We start from the raw sequence: 22535 nt of genomic DNA, 5'->3' as shown, positions 1-22535 counted from the left end.
GATCTACGTCTAAAGGCCTCTTCACTAAAACCCTGCTAGCTCGGCACTATTAGCTTACTCTTTACGACTAAGGGGTGAGGCATCCCTTCTAAGGGCAGAGCTACTTTCCCAGCCCAAGCGGCGAGGAGCGGAGTTCCAGCTACCCGCCGCCGCCGCGCCGCTCCCTCCGTCTGCGCATGTGCATCCCCGCCTTCTCCTCCCGGCTCGTCCTTCCCCGGCCTCCAGCCCCTCGTGGGAAACCTTCCCTGGCTTCCGGGTCCACGCGGCGAGGGAACTGCGGGTGAGCCCCGGGGGGTGGGGGCCTCTACCGAGAGGGCCCTGCGCGGCTCGGGGGTCCGGCGGGGGCGGCGGTGCCGGGTGGTGGGTAGGAGCTCCGCGGACACCGGAGCGACCCCAGGCGTCTGCGGCGCCTACAGAGTTGAAGGGACGGCGGGCGGGGGCGTCTCTAAGGGACCAGGGTCCCGCGTGGAAACGTGGGCTCTCGGACTCGGAGGGTCCGCAGGTGTCCAGCCCCAGCGCTAAGCTGGCTGCGCCGTCGTGCGACCGCGGGTGGGGAGTGCGCGTGCGTGACGTGTGCGCTGGGCCCACGGGGAGGGGGGTGGGGCTCCGGGAAGGAGTGAGTGCGCGTGCGCGACGTGCGTGCGCGCTCGACGTTGTGACGTGTGTGCGTGCGTCGTATGTGCGCCGGGCTTACTAGGAGGGGCGCGGTTGTAGGAGAACCAGGCAGGGCGTCAGATGTGAATGAATTGCTCTGACCGAATAGTCGACATGAGGCTCGGTCTCCTTATCTGTAAAGTGTGGATGTCAGTAGTACTTGCCGCATGGCATTGTTCTGAGCACTCACATTTTGCTAGCTGTTATTGTATTTGTTTGTTATGTATGTAATACATGCGGCTGGAGCTTGGACAAGTCTCTAGGGCCTTCATTGCTCAGTTAACTCATTTGTGCAATGGAAGAGGGAAGAGGCTGGACTAGCTAGCCACCAAGGCCCTTTCCTGGCTCTAACATTCCCCAGGTCCCCAGTTATTATTTATTATGTATTCATTTGTTATTTGTTATGTATAAGCATGACAGTATCCTGAAGCCATCGAAGGCTGTGTGACGGTGGAAGGTCTGGGACAAATTTAAGAAGAGCGAGGTGAGCTGGAGCTGAGAGGGGTGGGCACGCAGGCTACACAGGAGATGTGACCTCTTTAGAGAGTTTGTGAGGCCATGGTCGGGAATGAAAGGCTCACCAGCCATAGCAAAGGAAATTCTGTCCTCACCCCTCCCCGAACACCCCCTACTCCCCTTATTTTCCGTTCAGTATTTCCCGTTGTTGATGGCATCTAGAAAAATGCTGAGAATGGCATCTAGAAAGATGCTGAGGTTCCCGCTCTCCTGGCTTTATAGACGCGCAGGATGGTAGTGCAGGCAAGAGGTTATCTGCTTTGACCTTATTTGAAAAATGAAAAAAAGATTTTGAGTCTGAGAAGGTGACTGACGGTGATCATGCAGTTTGTTAGTTGCAGAACCATGGTTAAAAGTCAGGTCTGCAAATTCCCAAGCCCCTGCCCATTTTGTCACTGTTAAGTCAAAGATAGTTTCTTAATTAAAAGACCTTTTAAAAGTTGTAAGAAGGTTAGAACAAACATTAAACAATTTTTTATCTTGCCTTAAACACCCCCATCTCTTTTTTTCAGAGGTGTCTTGGATTATCTGACCTCAAGGGATTCATAGTGTTAACAGGAAAACAGATTAACAATGTGGCTTGAGATTTTTAATTTTTCCCTACCACATCAGTTCTGACAAATCCATAGTGTTTCCTCCTTTAGGTTACTGTTAAATGTTAAACTCATCTTCTCATGTTTTTAATTTTTCTGTGTCACAGAACCTAAATTGGTAATAAATCAATAAGAAACAAATGTTTACATTCACTCAGTGAAAAGTATCATGTCTAAGCTCAACATATATCGGAGCCACACATGGACACGTAAGTATCTTGTATGTGGAGCTGTGTAGGCAGGTAAATCCAGGAACTGCAAGGCAGGCCAAGTCTCTCCTAACTTCCTTCTTCCTTCCTTTTTCCTCAGCTCTCCCTCCTTCACTAAGAGCAGAAAATGAACAGATCCCAGGTGAGCTTTTTGTTTGTTTATTCCCACTTTGTTTTAAAATGGGTATTCTAAAGTTTGTAAGGATTCATATTTTTACGAGAAAAGAGAACTACGCAAGAATTACTTGAAGGGAAATATGTCGAGAGTAGCAAATTCAAAGAGTTGGTAGAATTAGATGTAGGACTCTTAATTTTACGGAGTTGTGCAAGTTGTAAAATTTTCTCTGATCTTTCTAATCAAAACACTGAAATTGCCTGTAATCATCTGATAGACACAGCACCGTGCCAAAGATGTGTGGATGCTTTTCAGGGGACCAAAAGTGAGGTTTGAGTAGACAGCTCTCTCATGGTCCTGCTTAATCCAGGAATGAGACTTTGAAGACCTGGCAGAATGGAGGGACCGGACATCCTCCAGATAACTCTCCATAACTGTTTGCGTCAGCTTGTTTGTATTTCTAGCTTGAGTAGCAGACTGTTCTCGTTTTGGTCTCTGCATTTCTCATTTGCATTTCAACCTCATGAATGCATTCTTGCTCCTTCACCACCACCACTCACCTGAAGCAGTTCTGGAAGAGGCCACCAAATTGTAGTCAAATCCAGTTTTTGTCTTTGTCTTACTTGACCTTCCTATGGCATAGTCCTCAGTCTCTGTTGTCTCTGACACCTCCCTCCTAGCTCTCCTTTCTTAACTCTGATACATTCCCTTCCTGTTCCTCACGAAGTTGTCTTTCCCTTTTGCCCCAGACGTTGCCTCTCCTTGGGTTTATTGCTTACCCATCCTTGGCTCACTGCTTTTTTCAGTCTATCTTTTTTCCTGACTGGTTTTGTCTCTCTTTTTTTTAAATAAAATACTTCTGAATTAGTAATTTATTAACATGGTTAAAAGGTTAAGTGATGTTCCCTCTAGGAAGGGTGACATTTATTTCTCATCTAAATGGAGACACTTCCTCTGAGAATGAAAGAGGTTCTATAAAGTTATGACGGGACAACTGGCATATGTTGGGACAGTCCCAGACAAACTGGAATATAGGGTCATCCTGCTGTAGATATCTGTCTTTCTTGTCCTCCCAGTGTTTCTTTTTTCAGGTAAAGAATATTCTTGTATGCCCCCTACTTTTATTTAGAAGGGAATCCATCATCCTTAAGGCTTTTCAAACTTAGATGCACCTGTACCTCACTGGCATCCTGTTAAAATGCAGATTTTGATTTAGTGGATCTGGTGGGGCCCTGGGTTTTGCATTTCTAAAAAGCTCCCAGGTGAAGCTGACTCTGCTGCTCAGGGAACCACACTTTGAGTAGCGAGTCTATACACAATTTTCCATTCTTTCTTTGCTTTTTTTCACTTTTTTCAGCCTGTCCCAGACATCTTTCTGTTAACAGAACATGGATTGCTTCTTTCTTTGTTATAACTGCACAGTAATTCAAGCATGGTTGTTCCATTGTTTATTAAACTGGTGATTATTACTTATGAATTATTTCAAACCTTTTGCCACTACAAACCATATTCTAATGAATGACCTTGTACATACAGGTTTTTTCTCTCAGATAAATTCCCAGAAGTGCGTTGCCAGGTCAAAGGGTGAATATAATTGATACACTTGATCATTTGGGATTATGGTATCATTTTGTGTCACTCCCATTGACACTGAGTGAGTGCTGTTTTGTCCACAGCTTCTCCCATAGAACATGTGGTTCAACTTTTGGAATTTTGGCAATGGATAGATAAAAAGTGGTATTTTATGAAGTTTGTATTTGCAATTTTTTAAACTATGAGTGAGGTTAAATTTCTTTTTCATGTATCTGAAAGATGTATTTACATTTCTGTGAACCCTCTGTTCATATCTTTTGCCCATTTTGCTCTTAGGTTTCTGGCTTTTTTTTTTTTCTTCTTCGGTGTCTAGCTCTTTATATATTAGACATACTAATGCTTGTCTGTTATATAGGTTGCAAACTATTATTTTATGGTATATAATTTATATTTTGATAATTGACCCTGGTGTTTTCTCCCCCATGCAGGTATTCTGTTTCAGGATACCATGTTTCACTTAGTCGTTTCCTTAAGCTCCCCTTGGCTGTGACAATTTCTCAGACTTTCCTTGTTTTTGATAACCTTGGCAGTTTTGAGGAGTACATTCAGTTGTTTTGTAGGATGTCCCTCAATTGGGAATTGTCTGCTGTTGTTTTCATGATAGGACTGAGGTTATGGGCTTCTTGGAGGAAGACCACAGAGATATAATGTCATTTGGTCACATCATATCAAGGGTAAGTGTTGTCAACATGACTTATTACAGTGATGTATCACTGTTGATCACTTAGCTGAAGTAATGTGGTCACGAGTAGCAGTAAAGCTACTCTTTGTTTCCTCTGTTTTCATACTGTACTCTTTGGAAAGAAGTGGGAGTTACACGATACCTCCTTCCTGCTGGAGTATCTACATAAATTATCAGGAATTCTTCACAGGAGATTTTTCTGTTCTCTCCTATTTACTAATCCATTTATTTATATCAGCATGAATTCATGGATAGTTATTTTATATTTGGTTATAGTACAATGCTGCCTTGTTTTCTTTCGCTGCTCAAGTTATTCCAGGTTGGTTATTAAAAGCATCTTCTAAGGGCGCGTGGGTGGCTGAGTCGGTTGAGTGTCTGACTCTTGATTTCGGCTCAGGTCATGATCTCAGGGTCCTGGTCTCTTTGCTGAGCGTGGAGCCTGCTTGAAATTCTCTCTTTCTCCCTCTGCTCCTCCCCCTGCTCATGCTCTCTTTCCCTCTCCTTCTCTCTCAAAAATAAGTACATAAAATGTTTAAAAAGTACCTTTTGTTGGTTCCTGTGTCTTTTGACACACCCCGTTATTGTTTGAATACTTCTTCCTTCCTCCCTGTTAGTAGGTTTTCCAGGTTCATCTTACATCTTTCCTGCTTTAGAATTAGCCTTTTTTTTTTTTTCCTAAATAGCTCTGGTTCTTTTCATTGGAGCATAGTATAAGAAACCAAGATTGGGGGACTAGGTGTGTCTGTTGCTACTGGTGTGTCATTGCTCGCAGACCCTCCCAGCTAACTGAAAGAGGAAATACACGCGTATACTCTCTCATGTATATACAGGTGTCTATAAATATTTCAGTATGTAACCATCTGTATATTAAGCTAAGTATTAGTTCACACTGTTGTCTCCTGTTGTAATCATTACCACATGGAACATTGTAACCTTCTCTCCTTGTTTGTCTGTAATCTCCACTCTAACAATGAGAATCCAGCTAACATCATCTGAATTTCATTTATTTGATAGTTCAATTCCAGAATACACATACATGATTTCAGAGTTGTTAACCCATGGACTCTTGATTCTTCCAGTTTGGGGCCATTATGAATTAAGGTGCTAGAAATATTCATGTGTAGGTTTTTAAGCAGACATAGGTTTTCAAACACATAGGGTGTGAAATTGCTGGGTCAGTTTTGTATGTATGTATGTATGTATGTATGTATAGCTTTGCAAGAAATTGCCATACTATTTTTTACAAAGGTGCTGTATCAGTTTGTGTTCCTACCAACTACAAATCAGAATCTTTGTTGTTCTGATTCTGGACCTGAAATTGATATTGTCATAATTTTGGATTTAAATTTTAATTTAACACATTCTAATAAATAATGTCATGTTGTCTGCATTTTCCCACTAATAGGTGATGTTGAGCATCTGTTCATATATATATTTGTTATCCTTATATCTTTGGTGAAATGTTTGTTCAGATCTTTTGCCCATTTTTCAATTGGGTCATTTGTTTTCTTCTTATGAAGCTTTAAGACTTCTTTTGTATTTTTTGGATGCAAATCCTTTATTAGATAATGTGTTGCAGATATTTTCTTCCAGTCTGTGCCTTGTCCTCTCATTTTCTTAGAAATGTCTTTAACAGAGCAGACGATTTTATTTTTAATAATATTCAACCTATGCTTCCCCCGCCCCCCATGGAATATGCTTTTTCTGTTGTATTTAAAAACTCATTACCAAATCTAGGGTCACAGAGATTTTTCTCCTATATTCTTTGTTCTGTATTTTCTTCTAGAAGGTTTAAAGGTTTGCATTTTACATTTAGACCTCATATTCATTTTTAGTTAATCCTTGTGTAAGGTCTGTGTCTAGGTTGATTTCTTTTGCATGAGTGTCCAGTTGTTCAAGCACCATTTGTTGAAAGCCTATCTTTTCTCCTTTTATTGCCTTTATGCCTTTGTCAAAAAACATTTGACTCTATTTTGGTAGATCTATTCCTGGACGCTCTGTTCTGTTCTGTTGATCTATGTGTCTCTCTCAGCACTAACACACTGTCTTGGTTACTGGTAGCTTTATAGTAACTCTTAAGATCAGGCAATGTGAATTCTCATTTTTCTTCCACATTGTGTTGGCTATTCTAGATCCTTTGTCTTTCTATATAAACTTCAGAATCATTTTGTCAATATCGGCAAAATAGCTGGGGGTTTTTATTTAGATTGTGTTGAATTTATAGATTAAGTTGGAAAGAATTGACATCTTAGGCATACTGAGTCTTCCTATTGATGAATATGGACTATCTCTCCATTTCTTAAGATCTTTGATTTCTTCCATCAAATGGTGTGTTTTTCTATATATACATATTGTGTTAGATTTTATACTTGAGTACCTTTTTTGGGGGTGCAATTGTAAATGGTATTTTCAGATATAGGAAAACAGTTGACTTTTTTTATTGACCTTGTATCCTGTGATGTTTTGATATTTCCTTATTACTTCCAGTAGATTTTTTTCTTTCTTTTTGTAAGTTACTTGAGATTTTCTACATAGATAATAATATTGACTTCAAATAAAGAGAGTTTGTTTTTCCTTTTCAGTGATACACCCAATTGTCTCATCCCCTCCTCCCACCTACCTTCCCTCTGGTAATCACCAGTTTGTTCTCTATATTTGGGAGTCTCTTTTTTTGTTTCTTTTTTGCTTTGTTTGTTTTGTTTCTTAAATTGCACATATGAGTGAAATCATATGATATTTGTCTTTGTCTGACTTATTTCACTTAGTATTATACCCTCTAGATCCATCTGTGTTGTTGGAATTGTCAAGATTTCATTCTTTTCTCTGGCTGAGTAATATTCCATTTTATACACACACACACACACACACACACACCCCACATCTTCTTTATCCATCTTACCTACTGTAAATAGTGCTGCCATATAAATATCTTTTCCAGTCAGTGTTTTCCTTTTCTTTGGGTAAATACCTGGTAATGGAATTACTGGATCATAGGATAGTTCTGTTTTTAATTTTTTGAGGAACCTCCACACTGTTTTCCATAATGGCTGAACCAGTTTTCATCCCCACCATCAGTACACAAGGGTTCCTTTTTCTTCACACTATCACCAACTCTTGTAATTTCTTTTTTTTGATTCTAACCATTCTGACAGGTGTGAGGTGATATCTCATTGTGGTTTTGATTTGAGTTTCTCTGGTGATTAGTGATGTTGAGCATCTCTTCATGGGTCTCTTGGTCATCTGAATGTCTTTTTTGGAAAATGTTTATTCAGGTCCTTTGCCCAGTTTTTAATCAGCTTATTTGGGGTTTTTTTGGTGTTGAGTTATATATTTTGGCTATCAAATCTTTAACGGATATATCATTTGCAAATATCTTCTCCCATTAGTAGGTTGTCTTTTTGTTTTATTGATGGTTACCTTTGCTGTGCAGAAGCTTTTTGTTTTGGTGTAGTCCCAAAGTTTGATTCTGCTTTTGTTTCCCTTCTCTTCAGAGACATATCTAGAAAGAAGTTGCTATGGCTGACGTCAAATAAGTTACTACCTGTGTGCTTTTCTAGGATTTTTACGGTTTCAGGTCTCACATTTAGGTCTTTAATTCATCTTGAGTTTATTTTTGTGTATGGTGTAAGAAAGTGGTCCGGTTTCATTCTTTTGCATGTAGCTAGCTGTCCAGTTTTCCCAACACCATTTGTTGAAGAGACTGTCTTTTTCCCGTTGGATATTCTTGCCTCCTTTGTTGAAGATTAGCTGACCATATAACTGTTGGTTTATTTCTGGTCTCTCTGTTCTGTTCTACTTTTTTTTTTTTTTTTTTAAGATTTTATTTATTTATTTGACAGAGAGAGACACACAGCGAGAAAGGGAACACAAGCAGGGGGAGGGGGAGAAGGAGGAGCAGGCTTCCCACGGAGCAGGGAGCCCGATGCAGGGCTTGAGCCCTGGACCCTGGGATCATGACCTGAGCCGAAGGCAGACGCCCAACGACTGAGCCACCCAGGCGCCCTTGTTCTGTTCTACTTTGAATAGCCAGAGCAATCTTAGGGAAAAAAAACAAAGCTGGATTTGTTTCACAAATTGATCACAGTCCGGATTTCCAGATATACTACAAAGCTATAGTAATCAAAACAATATGGTACTGGCACAAAAATAGATAATGAAACAGGACACAGAGCCAATCACATATGTATTATTTCTGGTTTTGGTTTGGTTTGGTTTGGTTTTGGTCTTACTGCACTAGCTAGGACTTCTAGTACAGAGTTGAATAGGAGCATTGAGGTAAGACATCCTCGCCCTATTCCTGCCCTTAGGGGAAAAGTGTCCAGTCTCTTAACATTAAATATGATGTTAGCTGTAAGGTTTTTGTGGATGGTCTTTATCAAGCTGAGAGAATTCCCCCTATTCCTAGTGCACTGAGAATTTTCATCATGAATGGCTGTTAGATTTTGTCAAATGCTTTTTTTTTTTTTTTAAGATTTTATTTATTTATTTGAGAGAGAGAATGAGAGAGAGAGCACATGAGAGGGGGGAGGGTCAGAGGGAGAAGCAGACTCCCTGCTGAGCAGGGAGCCCGATGTGGGACTCGATCCCAGGACTCCAGGATCATGACCTGAGCTGAAGGCAGTCGCTCAACCAACTGAGCCACCCAGGCGCCCCTCAAATGCTTTTTTTTCATCAATCGATTTGATCATGTAATTTTTCTTCTTTGGCTTATTGATGTGCTGGATTGTATTGATTGATTTTTTTTTTATTATTAACATTAACCTGGCCTTCCATACCTGGAATAAATTCCACTTGGTTATGGTTTATAATTCGTTGTATATATTGTCAGATTTGATTTGCCAATATTTGAGGATTTTTGTGTCTATGCTAATGGGAGCTATTGGTCTTTAGTTTCTCATGTCTTTATCTAGTTTTGGAATCAGGGTAATGTTGGCCCTATGAGTTTGGAAGTGTTATTTACTGCAGCAGATTGTGGAGAATTAGTATTTTTTCCTTAAATGTTTAGTAGAATTCACTAGTGACACCATTTGAGCTTAGTACTTTGTATTTTGGGAGTGATTTGACTAGTAATTCAATTTTGTTTTTAACAGATATAGATCTGTTCAGGTTATCTATTTCTCCTTGTATGAATTGGTAGCTGTGTCTTTAAGGAATTTATCCGTTTCAACTAAGTTAATTTTTCAGGAATAGAATTGTTTGTAGTATTCTCTTATTATTTTAATGTCCTTAGGATCAGTAGTGTTGACCTTTCATTTCTGAGATTCACAATTTGTTTCTTTTCTCTTTTTTCTTGGTTAGGTTTTCTGGAAGTTTATTAATTTATTGATCTTTTCAAAGAAGCAGCTGTTGGTGTCATTAATTTTCTTTTTTTTTCATGTTTTCAATTTCATTGATTTATTCTAATATTTCCTTTATTTTGCTTGCTTTTGGCTTAATTTACTTTTCTTCTATAGTGTACTAAGATGGAAACTTAGGTTACAGATTTAAAATTTTTCTTTTCTAATATATACACTGCTATAAATTTCCCTCTATGTACTGCTTTCAATTCATCCCACAAATTTTGATAAGTGGTATTTTTATTTTAATTTCATGTACAATGTTTAAAAATTTCTTTCGAGACCTCTTTGAACTCTAGGTTATTTATAAGTGTGTTGTTTAATTTTCAAGTGTTCGAGTGATTTCCCAGATATCTCTTGTTTATTGATTTCTATTCCATTGTAGTCAGAGAACGTATTTTGTATGATAGCTATTGTTTTAAATTTGTTAAGATGTGTTTTGTGGCCAAGACTATGGTCTGTCATGGTGAATGTTACATATGAGCTAGAATAGAATGATAAAATGTGTGTTTTATTGTTTCGGATGGGGTATTCTGTAACTGTCAATTAGATCATGTTGATGGATAGTGTGGTTCAGATCGTCTTTATACTTACTGATTTTCTGCCTCCTTGATCTCTCGGTGTTGACAGAGGAGTGTTGAAGCCTCCCAACTAGGATTATAAATTTATGTATTTCTCCTTTCAGTTCTATCAGTTTTGGAGGTATGTATTTTGGTACCCTTTTGTTAGATACATACATGTTTTGATACTCTTGTTAGATTGATATATGTTTTCTCTAATAGGATTTTGAACCCATTTAATGAGTTCTTAATTCCAGTGTTGTATTTCTCAGCTCTAGAATGCCCGTTTTATCTATGTCTGTATACATATCTATCAGAGGTCCCCAAGACCATCCCCAGGCTCAGTGACTTACTGGGGTGACTCAGCAAGTGGTTCTCCTTATGCTATGACTTATTAAAGTGCAAGAAGATAAAGCAGAATCAATAAGGGGAAAAGGTGCACACAGAGCATAGTTGAGAGGAAGCCAGGAGCAAACTTCTAAGAGTTTTCTCCCAAATCTAGCAATGAGATTGACAACAAACTTGAAATGTCTGCCACGGAAGCTCAGTAGACACCCAGGGCTCAATGTTTTTAATCAGGAGCTGATCACATTGGTACTCTCTGCTTGGCACAGAAACTTCCAGACTTAGAAGGAATGCATGTGTGCAGTATAAACCATATTGCTTACACAAACAGTTTAGGCTTAGTGAACCATTCTTATTAGGGAATTTAAGTTCCCAGATGCCAGCCAAGGGATACCCTCATAGCAGCAGACCTTTCAAAGCAGACCAGTCTCAGCCTGCTCTAGTAATTTTTTTCTGCACAGTACACATACCATATATCCATTGAACTTCTCCCAATTATTTTGTTCATATTTTCTTGTTTTATTGAACATATTAATCATAATCCATTTTGAAGTTCTTGTTTATTATTTCCAGTATTTGGGTCCCCTTTGGTCTGCTTTGTCTGTTTTATTGTCTATTTTTTATATCATATAAATGATAATATTAAAGAACTAATTTTTTCTTGGTCTGCTTTCCTTTGCAGTCTACTGTGTGCATCCTGCTAGCTCTTGTGTATAACTTAATAAATGTTGGGCGCCTGGGTGGCTCAGTTGGTTAAGCGACTGCCTTCGGCTCAGGTCATGATCCTGGAGTCCCGGGATTGAGTCCCGCATCGGGCTCCTTGCTCAGCTGGAAGTCTGCTTCTCCCAGTGACCCTCCCCCCTCTCATGCTCTCTATCTCATTCTCTCTCAAATAAATAAATAAAATCTTAAAAAAAAAAAAAACTTAATAAATGTTAATGTATATGTCTCCTCATCAGATCATAAGCACTTTGAGAACAGGAATGGTGTGTGTTTGTTTTCATCAGTAGTGTTTGCAGCAAGGGGAACAGTTCTAAGCCTTTAGTGGAAACTCGGTTTGTACGAGATATTTCTTTTATCCTACAGAGTAAGTAACACAAAAGAAGGCATCCTATGTGTCAGTTTTTAGCAAACTCTAAAGAGATTAGCCCTTTTAAATTTCTTCCATGTCATATAGTTCTGACGGCTTCATATAGAAAAGGAATATACCATTACAGGAACAAGTGTCATTCAAAGATGTATGTGTGGACTTCACTCAGGAAGAGTGGTATCTGCTGGATCCTGCTCAGAAGATACTATACAGAGATGTGATTCTAGAAAATTACAGCCATTTTGTCTCAGTAGGTAAGAATTGTTTTTCCTTGTGACTACCCTTAGCATGCATTTCTAGTTGTTGAAACAGGAACTGCCTGTGGAATTTTGATTGATGCTTGAGATTCAAGGCCCTGAGATGACCAGTCTCTCTGGCCACCATACAGAATGCTGTGTTCTTAACCTCCTCAGGGGTTGGTTCATTTGGGCATCTCCCTTGGGCAGCTCCTGAGGCTGTACTTTTCTTCCCCATCATTTTTCAGAGTCCCTGAAGCCAGGCTATTTAGCTATCATCTTGTATTATTTTTTCTCAACAGGATATTGCATTACTAAGCCAGAAGTGGTCTTCAAGATAGAGCAAGGAGAAGAGCCCTGGATATTAGAGGCAGGATTCCCAAGCCACTGCCATCAAGGTGAGTTAGTGAGTTCACAGGCAGGTGGAAAACAAGGGAATGAGATCTTAGGCCTTTGGTTTAGGGTTTATCACTTGTGAAATATTCTTCAGAAATTTCTTTTTTAAACTTTAGACCTTTGGAAGTGACAGAGGACAGTTGGCTCACATCTCCCTCCATTACCTTAATCACATTCCTCCACATGTCACTTTCCCCTCATAAATGCTTTCCTTTGTCCTATGATATTTTAGAGTGATTTACTAATACCTATAATGCAAACTCAGTTGGCTTCATCTTAGGTGATTTTTCTTGATTAGCTTATCTTTTAAAATTGTTCACCTTCCCTCTATTCTCTTCGGACACCTTTTGTTACCTGGTGTGTATTCATGCTATACTTAACATATTCATTTAACAAATATGTGTTGGGTACCCACTATGATCCAGTTATGTTTTTAGGTAAAAGAATAATATCCCTTTTTCATGGAGTGTGTATTACAGTGAGGGACAAGAAGTATGTGTGTGTGTGCACATGCACAAGCGTATGCGCGTGAACATGTACATACAGTATTTGTGGTGGTAAGCACTGTGGAGAGAGTTAAAACAGTGGGGACAGGGTGGAGAATAATGGCCTGTGCTAATGGGTAAGGAAGTCAGAGAAAGCCTGTTTGATGAGGTTCAAAGGAGATGAGACCCTAGTAAAGTGAAACTGTGAGCTGTTCCAGGCAGATGCCAAACTTCTCAGCGGTGTTCTTAGAGTGTTTGAAGAATGGCAAGGAGGCCATTGTGGCTGGAGGTGAATACGTGTTGGGGAGAGTGATAGGAGGTGATGTCACAAGTAGCATGGACTATGGTAATTTTATTTTGAGTGATGTGAGAAATCATTGTATTTTTTTTTGAGTAAATTAAGTCAGATTAAATAATCAGATCTGATTTATAGTTTATGCACTAAATACAATCTGGTGGTTAGGTGGTGCTTAGGCACGAGCAAGGAAGGAATACCACTGAGGAGACTATTACATACTCCAGAGGAGAGAGGATAATCCTTAGGCGATGTTGGAAGTGCTGAGGAGTGGTAGGTTTGTATGTAGATCTTGAGGATGAGGCCAACAAGATTAGCTGTTGGATTGATAGTGTGGAAGAGAGCCAGGAGTCTAGTATGACTTGACTGATTTGTCTTAAGCAACTGGGTAAATCAGGGTGCCATTTACTGAGAGGAAATTAGATGATAGGGGACTTACGACATACCTAAACTTGGACACGAGAAGCTGGAGAGAACTGCTAGAGCCCAGGCTGTGTGTTGAAAAGGATGTTGGTTTTGTGCGAGTGTGATGCACGTGGCTGAGGCCAGAGCCAGTAGGGCCCGTGTGTGAGGCGTCAGCTGTGGGTGGTGGTAAAGGCACAAGGTTGGCTGAGAGCTTCCAGGTCGGAGGTTGGTGGACTTTTATATAAAGACAGTAGCACATATTTTAGGTCTGGTGGGCACATGCGGTCTGGGTGTGATCCCTCCTCCTCCACTTCCTCCTCCTCCTCTTGCCTGGTTCTCCTTTTCCCTCTCCTCCCCTCTTTCTTCTTCCCTCTCACTCCTCCCTACTGCCTCTTCTGTCTTTTCCCTCTAAAAATGTAAAAAACAGTTGTAGTTCAAGGACCTTTGCTCAGCAGTCATAGTTTGCAGACTCCTAGAAAGTGGTGGTTTGCACATGAGATCAGTGGTCCTGGAACAATTCTTCTTTTACGAGGCCTGAAAATCTATTAAATCTCATCACAAGAGGAGCTTGAGGAACAGTCTGAGTACTATGAAAACCGGAGAGCCTGGTTTCTCAGGAATCCAGTAAGGAATATCCTAGCATCCTATTACTATCTTACATGGCAGCTCTGGGATCAGTGCACTAAACCCATTATCCCCTATTGCTAGTGTCCTTATACTCCGGGGTCGCTTACCTTTCAAAACCAGCTTTCACGTCTCTTTGTTTTCTCACTTCTCACTGATCCCACTCAAAACCAGAACTGTGTGTTCTCTCTTTCCTGGCTTGATCTAATCCCTAAATGATTTTTATTTTCTTACCTGAAGCATCCGATTTATCTTTCACTAGCTTGGCAAAGTTGCTACTTATTAAGAAATGAAATTAAAATTAAAGTCTTCTTTCATTGACTATTATAATGTGGTCCTCCTATTCTACCTGTCTCGTTTCTTTTCTCTCTGCTCTCCAGAATTTCCTCTAAACCCCACACTGTCTTGTATCTTAAATTTCGTGTATAAATGCTTTCTCTTCTATCTACAACTTTCATTCTTGTTTACTTTGCTTCTCAGATACTTAATATTGTATGTGTAAAGTGTTTAAACATTGAATGGTACATAGTAATGGCTTGTTATCTCATTTATTTTAAATTAGAGCTCATTTTTTTCCCCTGTAATTTAAATAACCCATATTTTATGACCCTAACCCACTAGTGGCTATATCCTCAAAACTCAGAACTAATCATATTACTCTTGCTTAGGGTTTCTTTCTTTATTGAGATTTTGTTTTCTCACAGAGAAGGCCCTTTCTTTTCCTAATTCTGATAGTTTACTAATTACTTTTTTGATTAACTGTGAAGCCAAGTTTGGAAGAGATCACTCTTTTTCATCCATTCAGAAAGCATCCCGTAGTGCTTTTCCAAAAAGCACATTCCCATTTTGTCCTCGTGTATTACAGTTCATCACATACAGGTTGGAAATAATTCATATGCACATTGCATTTATGAATTATTCATGTTCTGTCTCTTTTGTGAGGTCAGAGGAAGCAGGATTTTGGTAACACCTGCCAAGAGCTAGACTATGGTCTTGACAAAGGGTGTAGCATTGAGCAAAGAACTTCATCACCAAATTATGGTGAATTTTACAGGCAGTAAACTTTTAAAGACAGTGAGTGAAGGCTGAAAGTGGATGGGGTGTTGCAGTGTTTGTTGGCGTTTATTCTTTTATTATTATTTTTTTGGCTTGTTTTCAATGAAAGAAAGCAGCATTTCCGGAAAGATGTCCAGGTTCCAGGAAGAGCCAGGGCTGGAATGCAGTTTGCATTGTGTTTCTGGGAGTGAGTGGTTTATGAGAGGCCCATCTGGAGCTGTACAGAAATACTGTTACTTGGACATGTGATGTGGTGGCTTGGACACTTAACTGTGAATCCAGTTGGTGGAAAGTTTGTTTTGTATTGATTTGTTTTTGCTGGCTAATAATTACTACTATTTGGCCCTTGGAGCAGTGGGCTCAGGACTGCCATCGAAGTTTTTTCTCACGTGATTGACACTGTTGCATTGGGTAGCAACAGTGAAGCACAGCCAAGAATTGTTATGATAAAGTTTACCAAAGGTCTCAGAACCGTGTAGAGAAACATGATCCTTATGGGTCTCACTAGTAGGTAAAAACTACAGATGAGGCTAGATAAAAAAGCAGAAAACCTTGATACAAAAGATAAACCTAGGTATAAAAGCAGACTTAAAGATCAACATTGCCTCAGACATAAAATGGCTTTGGGGAGAAGTAATCCAGCAGATTGAAGTGAATCAATGTATGACTTGATAGTCAGGACAGATTCATTAGCAGCTGTGAGAAAACAAAGTGAACCTGGTCCTTCGGCAGAGATGGCCTGCCCCTCATCTGTTTTGTATTTCCTTTTGGATATTTGTGGTGTAGTGAATCTCAGCTAGATGGAGAGTGAGAGTCTGAGGTAAAGCAGTGTTCCTTAAAAAATGAGGAAGGAGGCACTTTCAGAAATTTATGTTGATTCTTATAAATCAAATGGAGGGGAAAAAAGGACTGGCAACATGCATACTAGTGAGAATCCTACTGTAGTAGTCAAGCTGTGAGAGGATAAGGACATGAACCGTGATGTCTCTGAATTCTTCCTCTACTGATTCTCAGTCTATTTGTAGTTTATTTTTTATTTTAAAAGCTCCCTTGTTGAATTCTCCAATTTTCTGAGTTTCCTGCTTTCTAAGTGGACACCTCTCAGAAAATCTCTAATCCTTGCTCACCGTGTATCTTGATTTTATTTCACTTTCTCTAGCCTGCGTCTTACAGCATGTAAAAAAAAATAATTATTTCTTATAAAATAAGTTAAAAGAAAAACTAGATGCTGGGCTATAGGACTTCTTGGTTGAACCCGAGGAAGTTTGGTGTTGGTGAGCAGAGTAGAATCAAGTGCTCCAGCCAGAATCCTACCCCAGGAATCTGTATATGAGGGGATTAGGACGGAACTGTTCTGTCTCCACCACACATAGTTCATCCTCTGAAAGCCATGTCCACTAGTCTCCACATCACTTTATTTAGTGTTCAGTGTCTCTGTCTGGCTCACCTCATTCTCTGAGTTTCCCGAGTCAGCCACTCCCAGCTCCCTGTGTTTTGAATTTTCACCCTTTTCCGTCCAGTTTTGAAGGTTTTATATTTAAAATGTTAAATGTCCTTGCCAGTTTCCATTCCCTGTTTCCACTGCAGCATGTATTTACTTTCCACTGAGACCAGGAGGATAAAGGAAACCTTTGCTTGGTTTTAGTTCACACCAGGAAACTGAGCCTAAAACAAAAGAATCGACTACATGAAAGGGCATTTGTGTGAGTTTAGTCCCATTAGAAGTGTACTAGGATTCATAAGATGTGGTTATTTTTCTCATTTCCAGAAGACTGGAAAGTTGATGACCTGATAGAGAGCAGCCAGGACAATGAAGATGAACATTTTTGGCAACTTGCTTTCACCACCAACAGAACGTTAAATGTAGATAGTGGTGATAGAGTAAGAAAAGCTTTCAGTCTGGGCACAGATTCTGTTCCTTCAAGAAATTTTCCATATAAGATATGTGACTCGTGTGAAATGAGTTTGAAAAATATTTCAGGCTTAATTATTAGTAGAAAGAGCTATTCTGGGAAGAAGCCTGATGAGTTTAATGTATATGAGAAATTGCTCCTTGATATTAAGCATGAGAAAACACCTCCTGGAGGGAAATGTTATAAATATAATCAAAAAAGGAATGTGCTCAATCATAGCCATGACCTCAGTCAGCCAATTTTTGACCTGCCTTCTGAGTATAATGAAAACGGACAAACCTTCCATGAGGAAGCGGCCTTTTTCACAAACAAGAAAATACAGATAGGAGAGACGCTCTGTAAATATAATGCATGTGGAAGAACCTTCATCCACAGTTTAGAACTCAGTTTATCTCAGAGAACTCATTTGGAGATGGAGCCATATGAATGCAATATTTGTGGGAAGTCCTTCTATACAGATTTAAGATTGGGACATCAGAGAACTCTTACAGGAGAGACTCCTTATGAATACAATGAATATGGGCAAACCTTCTGTGATAACTCAACTTTCATTATCCATCAGGGAACCTATACAAGAAAGATTCCCCATGAATATAAAGTAGGTCCTAAAACGTGGGAAAAGTCAACCCTCTTTAAACGTCAGATAGTACACATGGGCAAAAAACCTTATGAGCACAATGAAAATGGAAATAACTTCAACAAGAAGTCACATCTCACCCAGCTTCGAAGAGGTCACTCAGGAGAAAAAACCTTTGAATGTGGTGAATGTGGGAAAACATTCTGGGAGAAGTCAAACCTCACTCAACATCAAAGAACACACACAGGAGAGAAACCCTATGAATGTACGGAATGTGGGAAATCCTTTTGTCAGAAACCACACCTTACCAACCATCAGCGAACACATACAGGAGAAAAACCCTATGAATGTAAGCAATGTGGAAAAACGTTCTGTGTAAAGTCAAACCTCACGGAACATCAGAGAACACACACAGGGGAGAAACCATACGAATGTAATACATGTGGGAAATCCTTCTGCCACAGGTCAGCCCTAACTGTCCATCAGAGAACACACACAGGAGAGAAACCCTTTATGTGTAACGAATGTGGGAAGTCCTTCTGTGTGAAGTCAAACCTCATTGTTCATCAAAGAACTCACACAGGGGAGAAACCCTATAAATGTAACGAGTGTGGGAAAACCTTCTGTGAAAAATCAGCTCTCACTAAACATCAGAGAACTCACACAGGAGAGAAGCCCTATGAGTGTGATGGATGTGGGAAAACCTTCAGTCAGAGGTCGGTACTCACAAAACATCAGAGAATTCACACAAGGGTGAAAGCTCTCTCAACATCCTGATGTCCAGAAGCCTTCACGTGCCCTTTCAAATTCTTACACCATTTTTAAAAATGAGATGAATGAAGCCCAAAGAATGCCTCACGTTACTAGAAAGCGATGTCTTATCGTATTTCAGATAATTAATACTAGCATAAAACTTTACTGATATTTTGAATATGTGAAAGCTCTCAAGAAAAACTGAAACTTTTCATCAGAAAATTTATACTGAGGGGAAATTTATTCACTTAAAGAATGTGGTAGAAATCTTTGTCTAGAATTTGTTGTGTCATATTCCAGACGTGATACCAAATTTTATTGTAAATATAGTGGATGGTATTCATTCATACCCATATTCACAGTGGAATCTGAAGCTTAAAAAAAGTTGAATCGCAACAACATTAAACATTCATGAAGAGTCCCTGATGTTTGAAGGCCTGATGTGGGTATAGTAATATAGCAGAAGTTAGAGGTATGCTTGATTTGCATATTGGAGTCCAACATACTTGTGAAGAGAAAATATCCCTTAATTAAATAGCTATTATGGTCTATATTTATATCACCCACACTAAATACCACCAGTGTCTTTATAGGTTGATATAATTATATATGTATATATATGTATATGTAAATGTATTTATACACATGTACCCACATGTACGCAGTGGTGTGTTAGAGTAAGCTCACACTGGCTTGCAGCTGCCGATGGTTAAATTTTCGGGAATTTTGTGAGCCAGTTGTTAAACATAGTTATTATTTAAAAATTAAATTATATTAAAAAGGTAATAAATACTCACACTCATCACTTCTTAATTACTTTATAGCATTTTGCTCTTTGTTCTTTAGGTCACTTATATTATCAAGTCACATGGTAAAAATACCATCTAATGTGCTACTGCACATCTCTTCCCACCTCTGCACTCAGTGTCGTACTTCTGGTAGCTTGGCTTTAGTGGGAGCATTTATGCCCTGGAAATTGGCAAACTCTACAAACCGGGGTTTTTATTTTCTCAGAGAACCTGTTGTCAAATACTTACCAGCACACCACTGTGTATATATGAAAATATATCTGGACAGTTTAAAGTACAAACTACATACCCCCTCTCCCATTTCCTGACATAAACAAATGGCTATGGCCATTATTGCTGAACTGCCTCTTCAGTAAAGAACCCCAAATTTGTTTTTGTGAGGTTTCTTAACTACCTCTGCACCAGTCTTAATTGTAAATACTACCTGAGTCTCTTTATCGTTTGGCTGGTATATGTTATTTTACAACCACATCACCAACCTTCCCTCTGATGTTGCTGGCAAATAGGAATTAGTATGGCCATTGTTACTGATCTACTACTACTTCCCAAAGAAGCCAAATAATATTTTTCTGAGGTTTTTCAGCTGCCTCTGGGTCAGTCCTATAATGTTGTAAGTGCTGTTAATAACGGGGTTTAAATGAATTTTGCAAAGGTTAACATCATTTATGAACAGGAATACTCACTGCACTCCACAAATAAAAAATAGTGGTATGTACTCGAATGCCACTTTCTTACTCTTGGTATTTCATTGTTGTATCTATTTAGGCATGATCTGTTGTACGTGCCCCAGGAACTATGTATTCGTATTTAAAATAATAGGATGTCATACACTGTCCCTGCCTCCTTTGTCCTACTGTTTTCCCACACCTCCTTGGAACACACTGATGAGCAGTTCCAAGAGACATTGCCCACCCACTACTCTGCTTCTTACTTGCTGGGCTCTGTTTTGTCTCTCTTTCCATTCTTCCCCCAGATGATTTAGGAGTAAATACAGATTAATCTAAGTTAATCGTGGAGATGCTATTCTAGTGATTCTGTTGAGATGTTTGGAAAATATTCTGCGGTACTTCTGGGAAAGATCTCAGTGATAAACTATTGTAACATGAGAAGACACAAGGAGAGATTGTCTCTCTTATGCTGGACTTTTTCATGTATGTATGTTATACCAAATTATAGCTTGTGGCCCTGAAGGGCAATAGCTTGAAGATAACAGTAGACAAAATGGGAAAAGCCTGGCTCAGACGTCATTGAGCTGCACAACTCCATCTGGACCTGTTCTCGGCTAGGACTTTCTGTTACTGTGGTAATAATAGTTGCTTATTTATCCTTAAGGCTATCTGTTACTTCTAGCTGAAGGCATTCCAGCTGGTACAGACGAGTACTTAGTTCTAAGTATTCATGTTCTATACAGTGATTTGGGGGAAGAATGACTTCTTTTGACAAGTTAATACGAGGATAGCTTTTGTATCAGCCCTGCTTCTAATGAAAAACAGAATTCTACCCCAACCAAGAGGATTGTAATGGTAGACGTATTACAGTGGTGTGGGCCAGAAACAAGGGATACTGAAGCACCTAGAGACTAGCATCACCCAGAAGCCGTGACCATTCTAAGTCATAAAGGGGCAAAGGATGGAAAGAAACTAGTGTCACCAGAGCCCAGTAAGAGCTGCTCTCATGGAGGAGAGACCATCTCCGAGGGGATATTGTCCCCACCAGCATTGTGGCACCGAATTGCTGGTGCCTCCCTTTGGAGAACCCAACCAGATGCGATCTGCAGGTTAGCCCAGGTGGGCACAGAGAAAGCGGAGAGAAGGTCTAGGTGGAGCCAATGGATAATCAGCACGGTGTTTTTTTTTATTTCTGTAAACTCCTATGTAAAGTCTCAGTATTAGAAATAAACTTATTCTACTAGTTGAAAGTTAAGTATTTCTACTTCATTGTGCTTTTGTATTGTCACAAGTAAATTCCTTTTGGAAGTGAGCACTGTGGCAGGTATGTCTGTTGACATGCATGAAGCAGACATTATGTTAAATGACATTTTTCATATGTCCCTGTGTGGTGTTTCTTGTTACATGTGTTGTGAGATAAGCAGCTCTGTATTCTTCCAAATAAATAGCCAGTTGTCCCTGCGTGGTTTGATTAATTTACCCTTTTCCTTGTCCACTTGCTAGGGCATTTTTAGCATGTACTTAAATATTAGGTGTAGTGGCTGTTACTTTTTGTCTGCTTGAGGCAACTTTTCTACATTCTTCCCATAAGATAGCCCGTCCTTGTGAACACAAGAGTTGACATTTATCCCAGATGATACCATCTCTTCCTGGACCCGCATTTGTATCGGTCCAGGAATGGTCATTTGTTACAAAATAGGCCAATGAGAACTTATCCTAGACTATTTTTTCACAAGTCATTGTGACCAGATAGTTTGTGTCCTTGTTGCTGTCAGAAGTCCTATCAAGAAAATGTCTGCAAAGGAGAAGATGACGGTGGTAAGTGCTGTAAAGTAAAATGAAAATAGGAAAAGTTGTCAGAAAGATGTTTCAGTCTACATAGCATGGAGAAGGGACGACCTCACTGGGAAGGCTACAGTGGAGGGAGTGAGCCATTTGGTTATCTGGAGAGAGAGAGAGAGAGAGTGTGTGTGTGTGTGTGTGTGTGTAATACATGTACATGTATAACCAACAATTTTAAGTACCTATGGTTTTGTTTCCTGAAACAGCACCCTAATTACCTGTAATATACTTTGATACTTTATTTTGTATTGTACCACATTCTGTTAAAAGAAATGCTTATTCCCATATACTAAACTGATTTCACAGCCAGTGATTGGGTCATCTCCCAGAACTTAAAAACTAATGCTCAAGTGCAAAATCAGAAAAGGAATGGCTGGGTCATAGGTATGGCCTTCTGAAATGACTAAGCGATTCACATTCTCAGTGCCTGGAAATTGTTTCCTGGTAAACTCTCTAGAACCTGTCTTTTGGGAATTAGGCCCATTTTCTGTGTGGAACTTGGCCTCCCCGTGCCTGGTGTGCCCTGTCACTTCACATCCAGCCTACACTTGGCAGGAAAAGGGAGAGCCATTGCCTCTGGAAAGGTTCAACCCCTGGGTATCCTAGATGCCCTCAACCACGCCGCTTGTTGCTCCCAGTAGGCACCTGCAGTTGTAGCTGCCCTTGCCCAACTCCTTCGTCCTTTGTGTTTTTGGGGAAGGCGTAGCCTGTTCTGATTCCCGTTATTTCCACAGAATCTTCATGTACCACTGAGTGACAGGACACTACGTAATCTCCTGCCTC

The 22535-nt window shown here is 39.8% G+C and overlaps 1 protein-coding gene across 1 annotated transcript; it reads left to right on the top strand.

The window, feature by feature from the left end:
- Positions 1-215: 215 nt before the first annotated feature.
- Positions 216-21379, top strand: LOC110586056 (zinc finger protein 248). The gene is made up of 6 exons (XM_021696210.2): positions 216-280; positions 1871-1972; positions 2073-2114; positions 11821-11947; positions 12232-12327; positions 16959-21379. Exons 3-6 carry the CDS (start codon positions 2100-2102, stop codon positions 18455-18457), a joined length of 1737 nt encoding a protein of 578 aa, XP_021551885.1. The 5' UTR covers positions 216-280; positions 1871-1972; positions 2073-2099; the 3' UTR covers positions 18458-21379.
- Positions 21380-22535: the final 1156 nt, after the last annotated feature.

Source organism: Neomonachus schauinslandi, chromosome 6 (assembly GCF_002201575.2).
Source record: "Neomonachus schauinslandi chromosome 6, ASM220157v2, whole genome shotgun sequence".
Lineage (NCBI taxonomy): Eukaryota > Metazoa > Chordata > Mammalia > Carnivora > Phocidae > Neomonachus > Neomonachus schauinslandi.
The sequence above is the reverse complement of the archived record's forward strand: the minus strand, read 5'-3'. Positions and strand labels throughout refer to the sequence as shown.